At 38.0% G+C, this 17,267-nt stretch overlaps 1 protein-coding gene across 2 annotated transcripts in view; it reads right to left on the bottom strand.

Moving 5' to 3' along the window:
- Positions 1-17,267, bottom strand: part of ALG9 (ALG9 alpha-1,2-mannosyltransferase) — a 119,062-nt gene that overhangs the window by 17,882 nt on the left and 83,913 nt on the right. For both annotated transcript variants that reach the window (XM_056794414.1, XM_003341222.4), the window contains one exon: positions 12,497-12,627. In XM_056794414.1, the coding sequence (XP_056650392.1) occupies positions 12,497-12,627 (131 nt within the window). The remainder of the gene's footprint in view (positions 1-12,496; positions 12,628-17,267) is intronic.

The following is a 17,267-nucleotide window of genomic DNA, read 5'->3' as shown; positions in this document are numbered from 1 at the left end:
CAAGAAAATCCCAAATGGAGTCATGAAGAGATGGACATGAATTAAAAGACTAAACAACAATACCGGTAAAAGAATTGAAAATTGCAGGAATCCAGGCCTTTTCTTTCCTGTCTCAGCATATGTGACTAATGTTCAAACAGCATAAATGAAGGAAAAGCAGGGGGGAGGGGAGTGCTATAGTGATTGACACATGAGGGAACAGAAGGGAGCATTTCAATTACTGGTTGGGAGACAGAACTAATTCTATCCAAAGGATTCCAATACTCACTCGGGCATTCTGAACTGTTGGCATAGAACCAAATTCTGTCAAAGGTGTGTAATCTTGCTTCCCACCTGGGTAGTGAGAGCTACAGATGGGAACAGCTTGCTGGACTATTCTGTGAACCATATGTCTATTTCTTCAGGAAATCTCCTTAGGTAAGAAATTGTTCAGAAATGAGTCAACCAACACCTGTGGGAAACTGCATCAGTTCTCCTAACTTGGTTCCTTACAGTTGGATCTAACAGTTTCTTCAGATGTCTTTGTAGCACTGAGATGGGGAACTTCAATATTACTACCACTTATGCTGCCAAATAGATCTTAAATGTCTATAATGCCCATGGCCTGGCCATAGGATTCAGTTACTGGCTGTTAGGCATCACAATTGTAGGACTGGGGGAGAGAGGGCAGGGAGAACTAAAAGAAAGTATAACCCCAAGCTTTCATATTCATCTTCTACAAACTTAACTTTGTATCTAGTACGTAAATAGATAAAAATCTAGATTAATCAACAAGTTCCCTATAAACCCAGACCCATCTTTAGCCAATTCCTACATTTATTTCCCTACAAAATTTTATTCATGAGAACTTCCATTCCTCTTACATTCTGTAAAAGACTAAACTATGAGCTTCCATGTATCATTTCTCTATACCTGGTAAAATCTTCTTCACCATAATCTAATGTATATGTCACAATGAACTGATCCTCCTTTTTCTCAGATGAAATCACAAGAGTTTCAATTTTCTTTCTGAAAAACAAGCTCTTCCTTGTTGATCAGAATCAGACCTCAAAGGGTTTTGTGAAGGATATTTTCATTAAATCAAGTCATGGAACTACCCCTACAAGTGTCCAGATTCTTCATGTTTCCTATCCTTATACTACATTATGCCTTTGCCAGCCTTCTGATGTATTTCCTAAACTTCTCATTAATCTCTTCTTTCAGTCAAATTGGTCTGTATTATACTTTACTATTTGATTTTAGTTCTGATTTCCAGGATGTTCACACAAGTGTTCATGGTTTCTAGATTTCTTTATGAGCATGCAGCTTTCTAATATATAGTTTACTTTGCTCCTCCTTTACATTTTGAATAAATAAACTATATTCCAGAGCCATATACTAGTCATAAGTCTCATCTCAAAAAATTTCAATATTATAGATGATGTGAAATTTGCCTCTTCAAACTGGAATCTTTGCTTTCCTTCCTCTTTCTCTATGTTTTGTGCTCTTATATACAGACATGTAAGGTTATGAGTTTGCTTACTGGTTCATTCCTTAGATTTTTAGACACTTCTTTTGCTCTCTTCTTTCCTAGGTTTTTCCCATTTCCCTTTCTAAACTAGCTGCTTTGACTTTGTATGAGCAAGTTTTTTGGCACCCTTTCCTCCTATCCTTTTACTTGAGAAATCTCCCTCATATTTCTCTAAAAATAACTAATAATAATAACTGTGGCCACTAACTGAGAGCTCCTACTCTTCTACCCTTCTTATTCATCTAATTGCTTGGATACCTCCTGCCACTGCCACTCTTGTCTCATACGGAGAGGTAGTCCTCCGTGTCATGACAAATCCCATTCTCAGCACAAGTGATCCCATTTCATCCCATTTTCTCCAACAGATTGCCTTCTCTGTCATCCCTGTGACTTCACTTATTTTCAGTCTGTCCTTGTCTACTGACTCCTTTCCTAATGGCTATAAATATGTCCACATCTCCTCCATCCTCAAAAAAAAAAACAACCTACTTTATCTATCACCACTAGCTATCATCCCATTATCTCCTTGAAAAGGCCATCTACAAAAGAGACCTCCACTTTCTTTGCTCTCATTCTTTCTCTTGTATGATTTCTGACATCATTTTCCAATAGAAACTGTGCTCCTCAAAGTTACTGATTTCCCAATTGCCAAATCCAAGAAACTTTTTTCAAGCTTCATCCATCCTGACCTCTCTGCAGTTTTTGACACCCACTTGTTTGATCACCCTCTTATTCTTGATGTTCTCTTCTTTCTGGGTCCCATGATATTCCCCCTCTTCTGGCTGTCCTCCTACTTCAATGACCACTCTTCTCAGTCTCTTTTGATGTATCTTAATTCAGATTATGCCCACTAACTGTGGTTTTCCTATAGGACTCTGTCCTGGGCTCTCTTCAATTCTCCTTCTATATTTCACCTGGTGATTTCATCAGCTCCCATGGATTCAATTATCATCTCTTTCATGATGATTCTAAAAATCTATCCATCCTGCCCTAACTACTCTTCTGACCTTTGGTCTCATATCTCCAACTCCTACTGTACAGCTCAAACTGGATATCCGTTGAAATATTAAACTCAACATGATCAAAACTCTTATCTCCCTTCAATCCCTCTCCATTCCAAATTTCTCTATTACTATTGAGGGTACCACCACCCTCTGAATTTCCTAGACTTATAACCTAAGTACCATCCTTGACTCCCCATTCTCTCATTCCCCATATTCAATCTGTTACCAAATTCTGTCAATATGTCCCCCTGGTATGGGCCCTCAACACCTAATGCTTAGACTAGTCCAAAAGTCTCTTGGTTGATCAACCTGCCTCAAATCTCTTACTACTCTAGGTCATCTTCCTGTTAGTTGCAAAAGTTATCTTCCTACAGTAAATTAAGGAGGCCTGGAAAAGGTGTGTCTCTCTCTCTCTGTCTCTCTCTCTCCTTGAAGAAGTCTTTCCCAGGCCTCCATTGTTTTAGTGTCTTCCCCTCTGAGATTATCACCAATTTATCATAGTCAGAACAATAGACAGATTTAAGGACATCTATTATCCTACACCTATTATCCTAGTGAAAATAAATGACAGATATGAGGATAGATTGTGCATGTTATTGCCTCCACTGGACTGTGAATTCTTGAAAGATGGAACTTTTTCCCTAGCCTTTCTTTGTATCCTCAGTTTTTAGTAGTGATTGACATATATGCTTACTAAATTAAGTAGTTAAAATTATGTCCCTTGATTGGCTAAGAATTCTCTCTACTAGCTACTCTTGTAAAAAAGGCAACTTTTAAAATTATCTTAAAAAAAAGATATGTAGGTCATACCCTTTTTAAACTTATTGTGGTATACACTTTCATAGTCTAACCGTATGTTTTGCTACACTGCATTCCAGGATTTCCAGTGGCACTTGAGGAATAAAGGAGACCTTCTCCAAGAAGTTTATGTTCTTATGTTTATCAAACACGATCACTTCATAAAGTAGTGAAAATAGTGGAAGCAAAACCAAGTCTTCAGAAAACTTGGCTTGCAACCTAACTGACCCATATTATCCAAGAGAACATGCATAATTAAAATGGGGAAGAGGTCAACATACAGAAAACAGGAGAAATTAGCCAATATTTCTAGATAATTTCAACTATCTTCACCCTCAGTGAAAGAAGAATGAAAATTATCACTGAAGAGGAAATGAGAAGCAGCTAGGTGACTCAGTGGATTAAGAGCTGGGTCTAGAGATCCTAGATTCAAATCTGCCCTCAGACACTTCCTAGCTGGGTGATCCTGGGCAAGTCACTTAACCCCCATTGCCTAGCCCTTACCACTCTTCTGACTTGGAACCAAAACACAGTATTGATTCTAAGAGGGTAGGTAAGGGCATTAAAAAAAGGGGGGGGGGGTAGAAACATGTTCAACTCCCTAGGTTCTGCTACTAGTTATGTGATCTTAGGCAAGTTATGTTAACACTTGCATTTCATTTTCCTCATCTAAAAATGGTGAAAATAATAGTTGTGCTACCTACTTCATAAGGTCATTAGGAGGATTAAATGGGATAAAAGTTTAATTATAAATCATAAAACATGAGTATAAATTATTAATTCATGAATCTTCTGGAGTCTTTTGAATTGGATTATAAGAACAGAGAGGGGTTTCCTCCAGGAAACTGATAACAAAGGGAAATGGGCAACTGCTTCTTCTCTTAATATGCTGCTTCAATATGCCCAATTTCCATCTCATAAAAATGTAGTATGAAGAGCATCTGACTTAGATTTGGAAACTGTACAAATCCTGTCTCAAATTCCATTCAAATAGGTCTTAAACTGAGCTTATCTTTTTCACTTAACATTCCTGCTTACTGGCTATGTCAATGTAGACAAGTCACTTAACTGCTCTGAGACTCAGTTTCTTCTTTTATAAAATGACGATAATAATACATTCCTTATCTACTTTTCAAGGTTATTGTAAGGATCAAAATGAGACAATATATATAAGTAAAAGCACTTTAAAAACTGTGGAGTCCTAAAGAAATAAAATATTATTAACATTATTGTGAATCTATTAAGGATATTGCCTATTTAAGACTCATGTTCTAGCCTCAATCTGCTAACTAGCAAAGTATAAAGTTCTTTTGGACAAGACCAATGTACCCTAAAATAGGGAAACTTGAATCTTATACTCTGTAGATCCAGAATAAAAGCAAAAGTAGGGGGCCTGAGAAAGAGCTAGTTTCCTTCTCCACAGGAAGGTGGGAGGAAAGTAATTGTTCATAGAAACAACAGCATCACAATTTGCTTCAGTAAATATAAGTAGATTCTGAGGTATAGGAGCCCAATTCTAGCATTATGGAAAGGCATTTCCCTCCAGACAGCAGGAGCCATATATTCCCACCACTGTTGGAGAGTAGTTCACCAGCAAGCTGGTAATTTATTGCAACACTCCTGCTTCACCCCTCCCTGGGGAATCTCAGAGTTGGCATTATGTCCGCCCACTTGTCAAGCTATTTTATACAAGTAGCAATTATATCAAGCTTCAAAGGAAAAAAATACTGTCTTATTTTAGAATGTATGTAATGCAAGACAGCCACAGAGTGACAAATGTGCCTAGTTTTTAAAGTGATACTGTCAACTAGTTTAGAGTTCCTCCCCTCCACACACAAAAAAATTACCAACAAATAAGAGTAGATTATCCTAGGAATCTATATGGCTTTTATAAAATTAGATAATTATAGACATGATAGAGACAATGCGAAAAGTGATATGGTAATCAACAAACATCATAAGAGAAAGAACTGGGAAATGGTTATTGGTGCCATAATTTTGGGTATCACTAAATTTCATAGGATCTGTGGTCTGTAATGCCCCAAGAAAGAGAATAGTGAAAACTGCCTTCCAATTTGGCAACAACACAAAAAGAGATGAAGCAGTTGGGCTACCACTCCCTCAAACACACTTCTCAACTTGATCACCTCAAGAAAGTTGCTCCAACAGGAGATTGGGGTTTCCTTACTCTCCCCTATTTATCAGAATCAAAATAAAAAATTATTTTAATGATCTCAACAGAAAATAGACCCTTCTCACATTCATGCTAATCAGAAATTCTTGACGCTGGACCATTTATTCTTCTGTCCAATAACTTTGAGGCTGGTATTGCCCCAAGATTTGAGTATAGCAATAAATACTAAGGACAACAAAATTTTTTTTTTGTTTATTTTACTTTTTTTCAACTCTATTGGTGGAATAGAAAAATCAAAGATTGGATAGAACCACTGCTTGGGGTAGATGGGCTGATGAGTGTGGAGTAAAGGCAGAACTACTCAAGTCAATCTTATATTGATTCTGTTTTCTTTATCAAGCAAATGATCTTCAAACTGGAGTGGGGAACAAAAAAGATTAAAATTGAATAGGGAATTAAAACCCAAATAAGAAAATGGTAAGGGAGCATCACCAAAGTATTATCACTGGTATTATCAAATAAACTACATTCTAGGATAATGAAAGAACTGATGATAGGATTGCCGAGTCACTGATGGGCATCTTTGAAATATGAAAGAGAATGTAGACAGTGCTGCTAAACTGAAGATAGGTAAATATACTGATTTTCAAAAAGAGGCAAGGACAGAGATCTTTAAAGAACAGTCTGGTGAGACTGAATACAATTCCTTGAAAAACCATAGATCATATTCGTAAAGGGTGTCTGTCTCTTTTGAGCATTAATTAGGAAAGGGAAGTACTATCCACTAAGAACCAGCATGAACTATGAACAAATTTTTCAGCTAGCGTCATTTCTCCACAAGATTTTAGTAAGGCATTTGACTTATGTCTTGCAATAACCTTATGATAAAAATGGAGAGATATGACCTTAGTGGCAACAGCATTATGAAGAAAAAATAAATGATTTAGTATATCCTTCAACTTCTTAGTTTATGGAATGGAAGTATAGTAAACAGAAAGGAGACTAGAAATGATGCCATAAGAGGACTTGTTGAAAGATCTAGGAATGTTTAGTCTAAAGAAAGAAAAGATTTAGGGTAGAGATGTCAAATACATAGCCAGAGACAGAGACAGAGTAAAATATAATTGGGAAATATTTAACAAAATACAATAGAACATTTGTTAATATGTGGTTTTCTAAATCAGTATGAATATGTAGGGAGCCTTCTGTATGATTTAGTGGCTTCCATTTCAATTTGAGTTTTGTATCATTAGGGTGAATATGATAGCTATCTTCCATTATCTACAGAATTGTCAGGTGGAAGAGGGATTAGACTTGTTCTATTTGGCCTTTGGGGGCAAAACTAGGAGTAATAAATAGAAGTTAACAGAGAAAATGTAAAGAAAAAACTTCCTAACCATTAGAGCTATGCAAAACTGGAATGGGCTATTTTGGGAGGTAGTAGATTTCTCATTAATAATAGTCTTCAGGTGGAAGCTAGATAATTGCTTATTGAAAATACAGTATAATTAACTTCTATTTAAGAAAGAATTGAATGATATGACTTTTGAGGTTGCTTCCAACTCTGAGGCTCCTTTATTCTGAATCTTCCTGGACACAAATTTTGGCATCTGATTTAAGGACCATTCTTACCAACCCTCCAACCCAAGTTCCTTTTCATTCATGAGGCCAGATCAATTCTTACTGGATCCATTGCAGCTCACAGAAGAGGAAAAGGACGTGAACAAATAAAACTCTTGGGTAAACTACATTATAGCTATGGATTAAAGGAAATGATGTTCAGCTGTCTTTTCATTTTCCTAGTCTTGACTTTTGTTTTTAAATGAACTTTATTTTAGCTCCATAATTATTGGAGAACATTTCCATTTCATGAAAAGCAAAGATAAATACAAAAATCATGAGGACATTTCTTATCTGTTCACCTCATATACACTATGCTCTAATTCTGCCCCTATTTATACTATATACATTTCTCCATGAGCTAGGGAAGTTATTTAGCCTTATTTATCCCCTTAAGATCCAACTGAAACCTCACCACTTTCAGGCCCCCTATTCTCCATTGCTGTAAATAAAAATTAATCTGGACTTATTACTAGATTTATAAGTATTTATTAATAAAAAGAGAGAAAGAGAAAATGGGGTTTTTGACCTTTCTAACTTTAGGTAAAAATCTAATCCTCTATTGCAACCAGCACTCCAAGCTGCAGCTTGTCAGGGCTAGCCAGATAAGATAAGCAAGAGCAAGCCCAGAGACAGAGTAAGTTCAGTGACCAGTCCCTGGAGAGAGAGATATCAGCTTTTCTCACTGACTTTTCAAAATGTCTGCTCCTCCTAGCCCCACATCATAGGCTTTCAAACATATGTGACTGGGCTGGGATGCTGGGACACAGCATCAGAAAAGTGACTGATTCTATGTTGATCTGTTGGGGTGAGTCTTCCAGGATTGGATTGGGTTAGAGGTTCCCCCAGATAATTTTACTTCACACCATGAAAACACACACACACACACACACACACACACACTCTCTCTCTCTCTCTCTCTCTCTCTCTCTCTCTCTCTCTCTCTCTCTCTCTCTCTCCCATTGACGTTACGGTGTGTGTCTAATACAGGAATTCATAATCTGGAGTCCATGGAAAGATTTCAGGGGGTCCATGAACTAAGATGGGAGAAGATGGCATTTATTTTTACTGACTTTAACTGAAATGTACCATTTCCTTTAATTACTTAAAAATCTGAGAAAGGGTTCTTATGTATCACTGAACTGTTAAAGTAGTTTATGACACAAAAAAGGTTAAGAACTGCTACACTAATGCTATACTTGTTTTCTTTAGAGAAACTTCTATAGGGCTGGGTCCCCAGCAGGACATTTAATCTGTTCTTACTGAATGACAAAGTTGGGAGACAGACAAGCCAGGTCAGTCTAGAAAATTCTATTCATTTTCATGCTGGCTCCCTACAAATCCAAAGTGAATGGAAAAGCCCACAGATTTGTATTTAGGAACTAATCTACAAAGGCCATATCTGAGAAACTCCTTTTCTAAATACAAAATAGAATTTGAAATATGAGAAGCTTCCTCAAACTTTCTCTCTTCTAAATCAAAAGCTGAAAGAGTGGCACTCTTAATTCATAGATGTGTTTAGTATCTGACCATGGAAAATTGAGCGATGGGGTTGCCTCTGCTTGTTACATAAACTGCCAGAGTACTAAAGCCACAGTTATCTCTGGTGGTAAGAGCACAGTCTTAAGTGCAATGACCTCAGCAAAGAGGATGTAAGCCATTCTAGAATCCTCATAGCATCCAGGAACTTGGAAGATGCCACCAATGCTAGTAATAATTAGGCCAAAGTCAGCTCCAGGGATGTTGCAAAAACACGGCTGACAAACAAACTTTGAGGACATGTAAGCAGCAGGACCACAGTATTTTGTTGCTTGTACAGGTTCAACGTGTGCTATCCAATAACAAACAGAAAAAATGCAAAGAAAATCAGTAGAGAGCATGGACTGACCAGGCCATATTGGGAGCCTGTAGGCAGAATGGGCAAATAACTTGCATCTCTCAACAGGTTTCTCCTTTTAAACTCAGGATATATTCACTGACCCTTTGCTCTTACTGTAATAAATGGGAAATAAAATGTCTCCATAAAATGTTCTACTTGCCAATGACCTCTTTTGCCCTTCCATCCACATAAACAAACATGGTCGACCAGACAAACAAGGAACCCCATGCACACAGACAGTGGGGGGGAGTGGGGGAGAAGGTCATGGTCAGGCTGGTAACTTAAGTATTCTGGCTTCCTCAGAAACTACAAGAATCTCCTAATAGCTAGTGTAAGAGCAGAATTGAAAGAAGGAGGTTTGGAATGTTCAGAGTGGTTTGATGGACAGAGGTGGACCGTTGGAACCAGAAGAAAAGGAGTCTGGGAAAGGACCAAGGAAGCCTGGATAAGAGCCCAGGAGGAGAAGGGGCTTTTGGTCTGAATTGTAAGAGGAGAGTGAAAGGAGGAGGTTTCCTATCCCAGGCTCTTTTGCTCCTGGTTCCAACGGTCCACCTCTATCTATCAAACTACTCTGAACATTCCACACCTCTTCCTTTCACTCTGCTCTTACACTAGGAAATGCAAATTAGATATGTTTTAGGCATTACTCAGTGTAGTCTGCTCCCTTTGTATCAATTTATAGCAAAAGTTCTTTGTGGAGGATATGGAGATAAGAGGAGAAACAACTCAGCTACAGGAAGAAATCTATCTGTCTTAGTATCAAAAAACCAGAAGTGTAGCAAGAGCTAGGTAACTGGGGTTGTGACTTGCCCAGGGTCCAACAGCTAGAAAGTGTCTGCATCCAGATTTGAACCCAGGTCCTTCCAACACCAGGCCTAGAGCTCTATCTTGTAAAAAATAGACTCGAATCCAGGACTTCAATCCCCAGAAGCCCTTGCTCCACTTCCCCAAAATGCTTTGTAATCTCACTGAAAACCTTACCTGGACTGAGAACAAGATGGGGTATTTAACCTGATTGCAAAGGCTTCTGTGCCTCTTTTTTCTTCCCTGTTTTCCTCTTGCAAGCAGACGTGGCTCTTTTCATAATGTAGGTGAGGTTGTGTCTAGGCCTCTCTCTGGCCTAGTCACATGCTTTCTTATCCTGTATTTTCTTTAATCCTTAACCTTTAATAAACCTCATAAAAATATAATACTCCTTGCAGAGAGAAACTAATTTCTACCTGCCTCAGTTCCCTAAATTTTAATCTTTACAATCTACTGTGCTCCTAGCTGCCCCTTTGAAATAAATCCTTAAGAAGGGTGGGGGAAAGGAATCCAGGCCCCTTAGATTGAAAGGTTTAGTTCAGATATAGGTCTAGTTTGATTTTAAATCTCTATTAGGTCCTCAGAGAAGGGGTAAGTAGCATCTCAGAAAGAGCACTGAGATTTCAGGGCTTCCCAGATTTGCTCCTTTCAATCCCATCATGTATGTACATCAGCCCTGGGCTAACTAAGGAATTGGTGGAAAGGCAGCCCCCATAAGCCATTCTGGTGACAAATGGCTTTCCATAGGCAGGCAGTACCTACTGGGCTGTTTTGCCATCAATGGAAAAAATAAATGCACCTCATTTTACATTTCAAAGGTGATCTATTTAGCTCAAATATTGAGAAGAGCAAGAAATTCCCCAATGACATTTCCTAGACTAATTCACTGTTCAAAGATTTTTAGCTTTGACCAAGGAATTAATCAGCACTCTATTCAGCAGTAAGTTTCTCCTTATTACAACAAAGATGGTGGCTAGAGTCCAGATCCTGCTGCCACATCGACAGAGGAGTTGGGGCCAGACCTAGGGCCTCAGGCAACTTTAGTTTCCTCAATTCTAATATGATAACAAAACACTGAGCAAACTCAAGGTGCTACATGGAGTAATGCAATTCACCACTCAAAAGAAAACAAAGAATACAGAGTTTATATGAAATCTGATTTCTTTCTACTACAAGGTAAATTGGGGAGAAATGCAGCAATGTTCCTTCTATACAGAAAGAGCTGCCTAGGACATTGAGATAAGACATGCAGACACTTGCCTCATTTGCCCCAAGAAGAGAGGGGGTTTGTAGGGTATTGATGTGGTTCAGGAATCCTCATTTGGGGACCAACCTAAAACTCCCACCACACAGTTCTACTTCTCAGGCTACCTAAGAAGAAAAGTCTATGAGAAATAGAGAGTCAGGAAAGACTGGGTTTGAATCCCACATTTAACATTTGCTAGCTATAGAGAAGGTTGGCTCTCCAAGCCTTGGCTTTTTCGTGGGCAAAATGGGTATAACAAAAGTATTTTCTTTAGAACTTGCTTTGAGGATCAGATGAGATTGTGTGTGTGTGTGTGTGTGTGTGTGTGTGTGTGTACATGTATGTATATGTATGCATATGTGTGACTGAGAAAGTCACAGCCTTACAGTGTCCTCACACACTGCTCTAAGATTATAAGTTACAGCTGGCAATCTGCTTTAGTAAAGATAATTTCTACAATGGGAGTTCCCAAATAATTATTTTTTAAAACATCAAAATAAAAATCCAAATAAAAAGAGGGAAGAAATAGTGTTCACTAGGTCTGGATTTCTGGATTTCTTTTGGCAACTCTGTTCCTTTCCTTATTTCTTTTGGTAAACAAATATCACTTTTTATTGAAAAAGAAAGAAAGAAAGGAGAAGCCTTTATTTATAGTTCCAAATCTAATGAAAAGGGATTAGATAAAAATAAGGTCACTGGATACACCATATTAGTTAAAAATCAAGATCATCAATGTGAGTCAAGGACAAAAGCTGAGGAACACCTAGGCTTGAATTTTAACCCCAGTTAGTCTTAGCTAGAGTTATCTAAAATATGGGGCACAAAACCCTTTGGGGGGGTCAGTAATTAGTAAAATTATTAGATATTTTTTAGTATAACTTTGGGCAGAAATACATTCATTTTTTTAGTAGTCAACAACAGGGGCAGCTAGGTGGCTCAGGGGATAGGGAGCCAGGCCTACAGACAGGAGATCCTGTTTAGACCATATCCTCTTCTGCCTTGCAACCAATACTTAGTATTGATTCTAAGGCAAAAGGGTTTTTTTTTTACAACAGTGAATTTATGACACAAATGAGCTATAATAAATTATTAATTTTATAATGAAAAAGCTTGGCCCTGAATAAGGGATGAAAATAATACTTTTCTCCTTTTCAGGCAAAGTGAGAGAATGTCTATGAGCAAGGATTATAGCATATAACATCAAACTTAATATTAGTTTTGTAGAATTAATATTTCCTTTTTTTTAAAACAAGAAATGGCTTTTTGGGTAAGGGAAGAGGGGTAAGATACACATTCAAAAATAAAGTGAATGGATAGTAACAAAAATGTTAAATTATTTTTATTTGAATTAAATAGGAGATAAAATTATTTTCATAGATTATTTTATGAAAAGGAGTTATAATGTTTTATTTGATTAAAAAAAGGAAGAAGAAAATGCTACTACATAAAATTTGGAAAATCCTGATAATCATTTGCCTCTTTGATGGTCAAAGTCACATACCTGGAAGCATCAAGGAATGGTCTGTTAGCAAGGATGATCCATTCATCTCTATTGGATGAATACCTTGGCTCCCGAGGTGTTTCTGTCATTGTATCTAAGTCCACTAAATAATGGCATTTGCTGATGTCAACCTGAAATGGAGACAGGATACAATTCTTCAACAAGACTGTAAAAGGCATATGATATTATCTGAAATCCCAGGGATTTCCAAAGGATCTCAAGAATCAGAAATCATTTGCATCTCCATAGTAACACACTGACACAAAAATCACAAGTGTTCCCTCAACCACATGTACTAGCTTTGGATATAATGGTTTAGGAAACTTGGAAGGATGTTTTAACCCAGTTAAATATGCAGGGGACTCCTCGTCATCACAGCAAATGCTACTGTTCTTAGAATTATTATAAATCATTGTTCCTACCCCAGGAAATACACCATCTCACACTAAACTTTCAATTCATCACATCTTCTAACCAAGCACCAAGAGGAGCAGAGGTAGAAGAATAATGACTAAACACAAATTCTGGCCAAGGTATGAGGGAAGTCCTAACTCTGCTGCCTGAGTCATAGCATCTTCAGGAATCAATTATATAATATTCATAAATGTGTGCACAGGAAATCCCACATAAGCTTTTACTTCAAAAAATGAGTAGCATAGAGTACAACAATGCCACTGCTATCACATTACCTATCCTTGTATAGGTAAAGGAAATACTGCCCCCCCATCATTATAAGCACCAGTCAATCACCAGTATTTATAATAGGATATGAATCCAACTGAATTGTTTATTTCTTGTAAAATCTTGTGGGGGCTGTTATTCTCACAAAATTCATCAACTTAGAAGAGGATATGTCAAAAGCCCTATGATCTTCAGTGGGAGGAGGGAAGAAAAAATTTGTTAAATACCTACTATGAGCCAGGCACTGTGCTAAGCACTTTGCAAATCATTACCTCATTTGGTCTTCACAATAAATCTAGGAGGTATATGCTTTCCCGTTTTATAATTAGGAAATTGAGGCAAATAGAGGTTAAGTGATTTGCCCACGGTCCCATAGCTAGTGTCTGAAGTTAGATTTGAACTCAGGTCTTCCTGACTACAGCCCAGGGTTCCATTTCCTGGGCTAAAAGGCAAAATAAAAACTGAGAGTTGGGAAACTACCAGTCTTGATTGAGCCAGCTTTAGGAGGAATTGTAGATCCAGCAGTGACTTACTAAGACATGGAAAGAAGCAATATCATAAACACTGTAGGAGCTGCCTGCAGTTCCTATACAATTTACTCGTGGGTGGTTACCTGAGAAGGAGAATGGAGACTGGAGGAAAATGGATGAATAGATAATAGAGATAGAGGGAGAAACAAAGAAATAAAGACTCAGAGACAACAAGGTAAATCATGAGGGGTGAAGCAAGCTCTGGTGATGCTTCTCAATAGAAAAAAGAGGCCAGCCAGAGAGGCAAGCAAGAGGAGCAAGAGAGGCAAGGAGTAAGAGTGCAAGAGGGAGGTTCGCACGTGTCCCTGAACTTTTATTGGAGATTTGAGGCTTGTGAAGTAGGAGGTTAATTAATGAATACATGATATGGCATAGGTATTAGCATTGGTTGAATTGATAATCACAAAATCAAAGAGGAGGAGACTAGTCCAACATGCAACTTGGAAAGGAATGTGGTCTAACAAGGCATGAGCTAGGACTCTATGGCCAACAATGTCCTGCTCAGGAATTCTCCTGTCCTTTGGACTGAAGATTTAGAAATGCAATAATCAATAAGTAACATGACCATGAGTCTGGCATATGAACACATAAGATACAATATCAATACATCAATAATACTTCCAAGATGCTAATATGCCTGGTATGCTATAAGCACAGTACTTTTCAGAGTTCAAATTAAATGTCTTTCTAAAATTTAACAAGGAAGGCCTCCTGGGTTGTGAACTTCAGTCTGAGAGAAGACCATTAGGAAAAGTAGATGGAGAGTTTGATTTTCTCTGGACTAAAGTGAACTCTGTTATTCCCATCCTCTTTCCCCTTTCCCTCCAGCTCACAGCAATGTTCTCATTCTCTCACAGCATTATTTATATGTAAATAGGGCTTCAGTCTCACATCTGTCTCTACATATGGGCTATTCCTCCAGGGGAGAAAAAGCACACTGAGAATTGACGTCAGAACCAATTCCATTCCACAGAACTCTCTAAAAATGATCCTTTGCATAAACACTCCCAGCAGCAGTTTTTATTGTTTGAACACCCACTCTGTGGCTCCCATGCATTTTACAAACATGAAATGAGTTTAGAAAAACTTCCCAAGAGTCATGTCTGTGCAATCAAATCAAACCACCAAGAGACAAAGATATCCTGCATTACTGTTCCCCAACTCCTGGGGATGCTTCAGAAATGTCACGTCAACATTTCTGCTCTTGGCTGTAGCCAGCTTCCTTATATTATAGTCTATAAGGGGAAATGTCTAATCTAGTTTTACCCTTGACCATGAATATTGCCCTCCTACAGGTATGACCTGTAATCCTGCAATAGTCTAACCACTCCAAGCCTCAAGTCACTTTGGTTGGCACTATCTATTTAAGATAACAAAATAGATCATTTAGGCTTAGCATAATCAAATCAATCAATGGCTATTTGCTGTGTGCTGCCCTCATGCCCTTCAAGAGGGCCTGTAGAAGATACAGAGGAAGAAAACACAAGGCATAGTTTCTGATTTCAAGGTACTAACAATTATATTGGAGAAGCAAAATTAACATATTAAAACAGAATAATTGTTATTCTAAGTGATAATCAATGTAAATGCAACAGAACTACAAAAAATTCATTGAAAGCTAGAGATCATATGTAGTCCAATCCTTTCATTTTACAGATGAAGAAACTGAGGTCTACAGAGGAAAAGAAAAAGGGAGCTTCCTATCTAGTTTTCCTTCCAGGACATCATCCTGCACCTCCCAGTGGCTTAAAGCCCAACTCAAAAGCCTCTTTCATTGAGCCATTTCTCTAAACCTGTTTGTTCCTCTACCCCTTTCTTCATCTATGATCTCATATAGCATTTTGTTTTGCACCTCCATAATGCATATATTATTTTGTGTTAGTTATCTGTGTAAACATCTAAACTGGCTATGGTATTATCAGTTCTCTGAAAGCACATTGTATACCCAGTTAGATTCAGGTATCTCCTTCCCAAGCCCTAGTCCACTGCTTTGCATAAAGCAGGTATTTATTCATAATTTTGTAAATTGAACTGAGTGCTAAAAAAGGTTTCATGGAGAAATGGAAGTATTCTAAGTTGAAGGGTTAGAAGAAGGGAATTCTAGGTGTAATTAGAGCATGTCCAAAAGCAGAGGTGGGAAGGGCATGGTGAATGCCTATAGGGAGGGTAAAGTGAGGAAATCTAACAAAATAGAAAGGGTAGGTTGTAAGTAGGAGAAACAAAATCAAACAGGTAAGAGGAGAACAGATTATGGAAAGGACTGAATACCAAGAAGGGGACCTGAACTTGACCAATCAAGCAAGCAACACACATTTTTAGGTACCTAATATACTCTAGGCCTGGGGCTACATGCTAGAAATACAAAAACAAAAGGAAAACAGTCCTTACCTTCAAGGAACTTATATTCCATTATAGAAGGCAACCTAAACATATAAGGGTATATACAAGACACACTTCCAGGACTCCCCAACAGCTAGTATCCTCCCTTCTAAGGTTACCTAGAATCTGCTTTGCAAATGTAATGGGCCCTTTTGGGTATGGATTGGTATCCCCATTATACATACAGAGTAAATACAAATAACCTTGGAGGGGAAATAACTTGCATTTAGGACAGGCCTCTATTGAAGAGGAGATTTGAGCTGAGTCTTGAAGAAAGAGGAAACTAAGAGGTAAGGACAAGGTGGAGGAAGGGGTAGGCATGAACACAAATAGCCAGTGAAAATGCATCAGAAATGGGAGCTGGAATGCCATATATGAAGAAGTAGGCCAGGAAAGCTGGATCATAAGGTGCATGGAAGGGAGCAAAGCATAAGACTGGAAAGGGAGGAAGGGGTAGGCACGAAGAATTTTAAATATCAAACAGGAGAGTTAATATTTGGTCTTAGAAATAACAGGGAGTCAAAAGAGTTTAATGAGTAATGTAGTAAGATGGCTAGACAGGTACTTTAGGAAAATCACTTTAAGAGTGGGATGAAAGATAGACTGGAGAAATGAGATGCCTAAGATAGGGAAGAGAACATTTAGACTTCTGCTTCCAGTCTAGGAGCAAGGTGATGAGGCAATGGGCTAGAATAGTGGTTATGTACATAGATCTAAGGGGATGTATACTAGAGACGTTACAGAGAGCAAAAGGAGCAGAGGAAGACACTAAGTTTGTATACCTAGGTGACTGGAAGGATTATGGCATCCTCAACAGCAATAGGGAAGCTGAGTCAAATGTTGCAGAGAGGGAAAAGCCATTAGACTTGGTGAATGCAATAACAATATGCAATCAGTTCTTAAGCATATCAGTCAACAAGTGTCTACTACATACCAGGCACTTAGTGCTGAAGATACAAAAAGAGGCAAAAGACAGACCCTGCCCTCAAAAAGTTCACTATCTAAAAAGAGAGACAAGAAGACAAATATGTATAAAAAAGCTGTAGGCAGGAAAAATAGGAAATAATAAAAAGAGAGAAGATACTACAAATAAAAGGGGTTGAGAAAAGTTTCTTGAAGAAAAGAAGATTTTTGTTAGGACTTGAAGGCAGTCAGGAAGCCAGTGGGCAAAAATTAAGAGG

Source organism: Monodelphis domestica, chromosome 4 (genome assembly GCF_027887165.1).
Source record: "Monodelphis domestica isolate mMonDom1 chromosome 4, mMonDom1.pri, whole genome shotgun sequence".
NCBI lineage: Eukaryota > Metazoa > Chordata > Mammalia > Didelphimorphia > Didelphidae > Monodelphis > Monodelphis domestica.
Note: the sequence above shows the minus strand (reverse complement) of the source record. Positions and strands in the feature narration are given on the sequence as shown.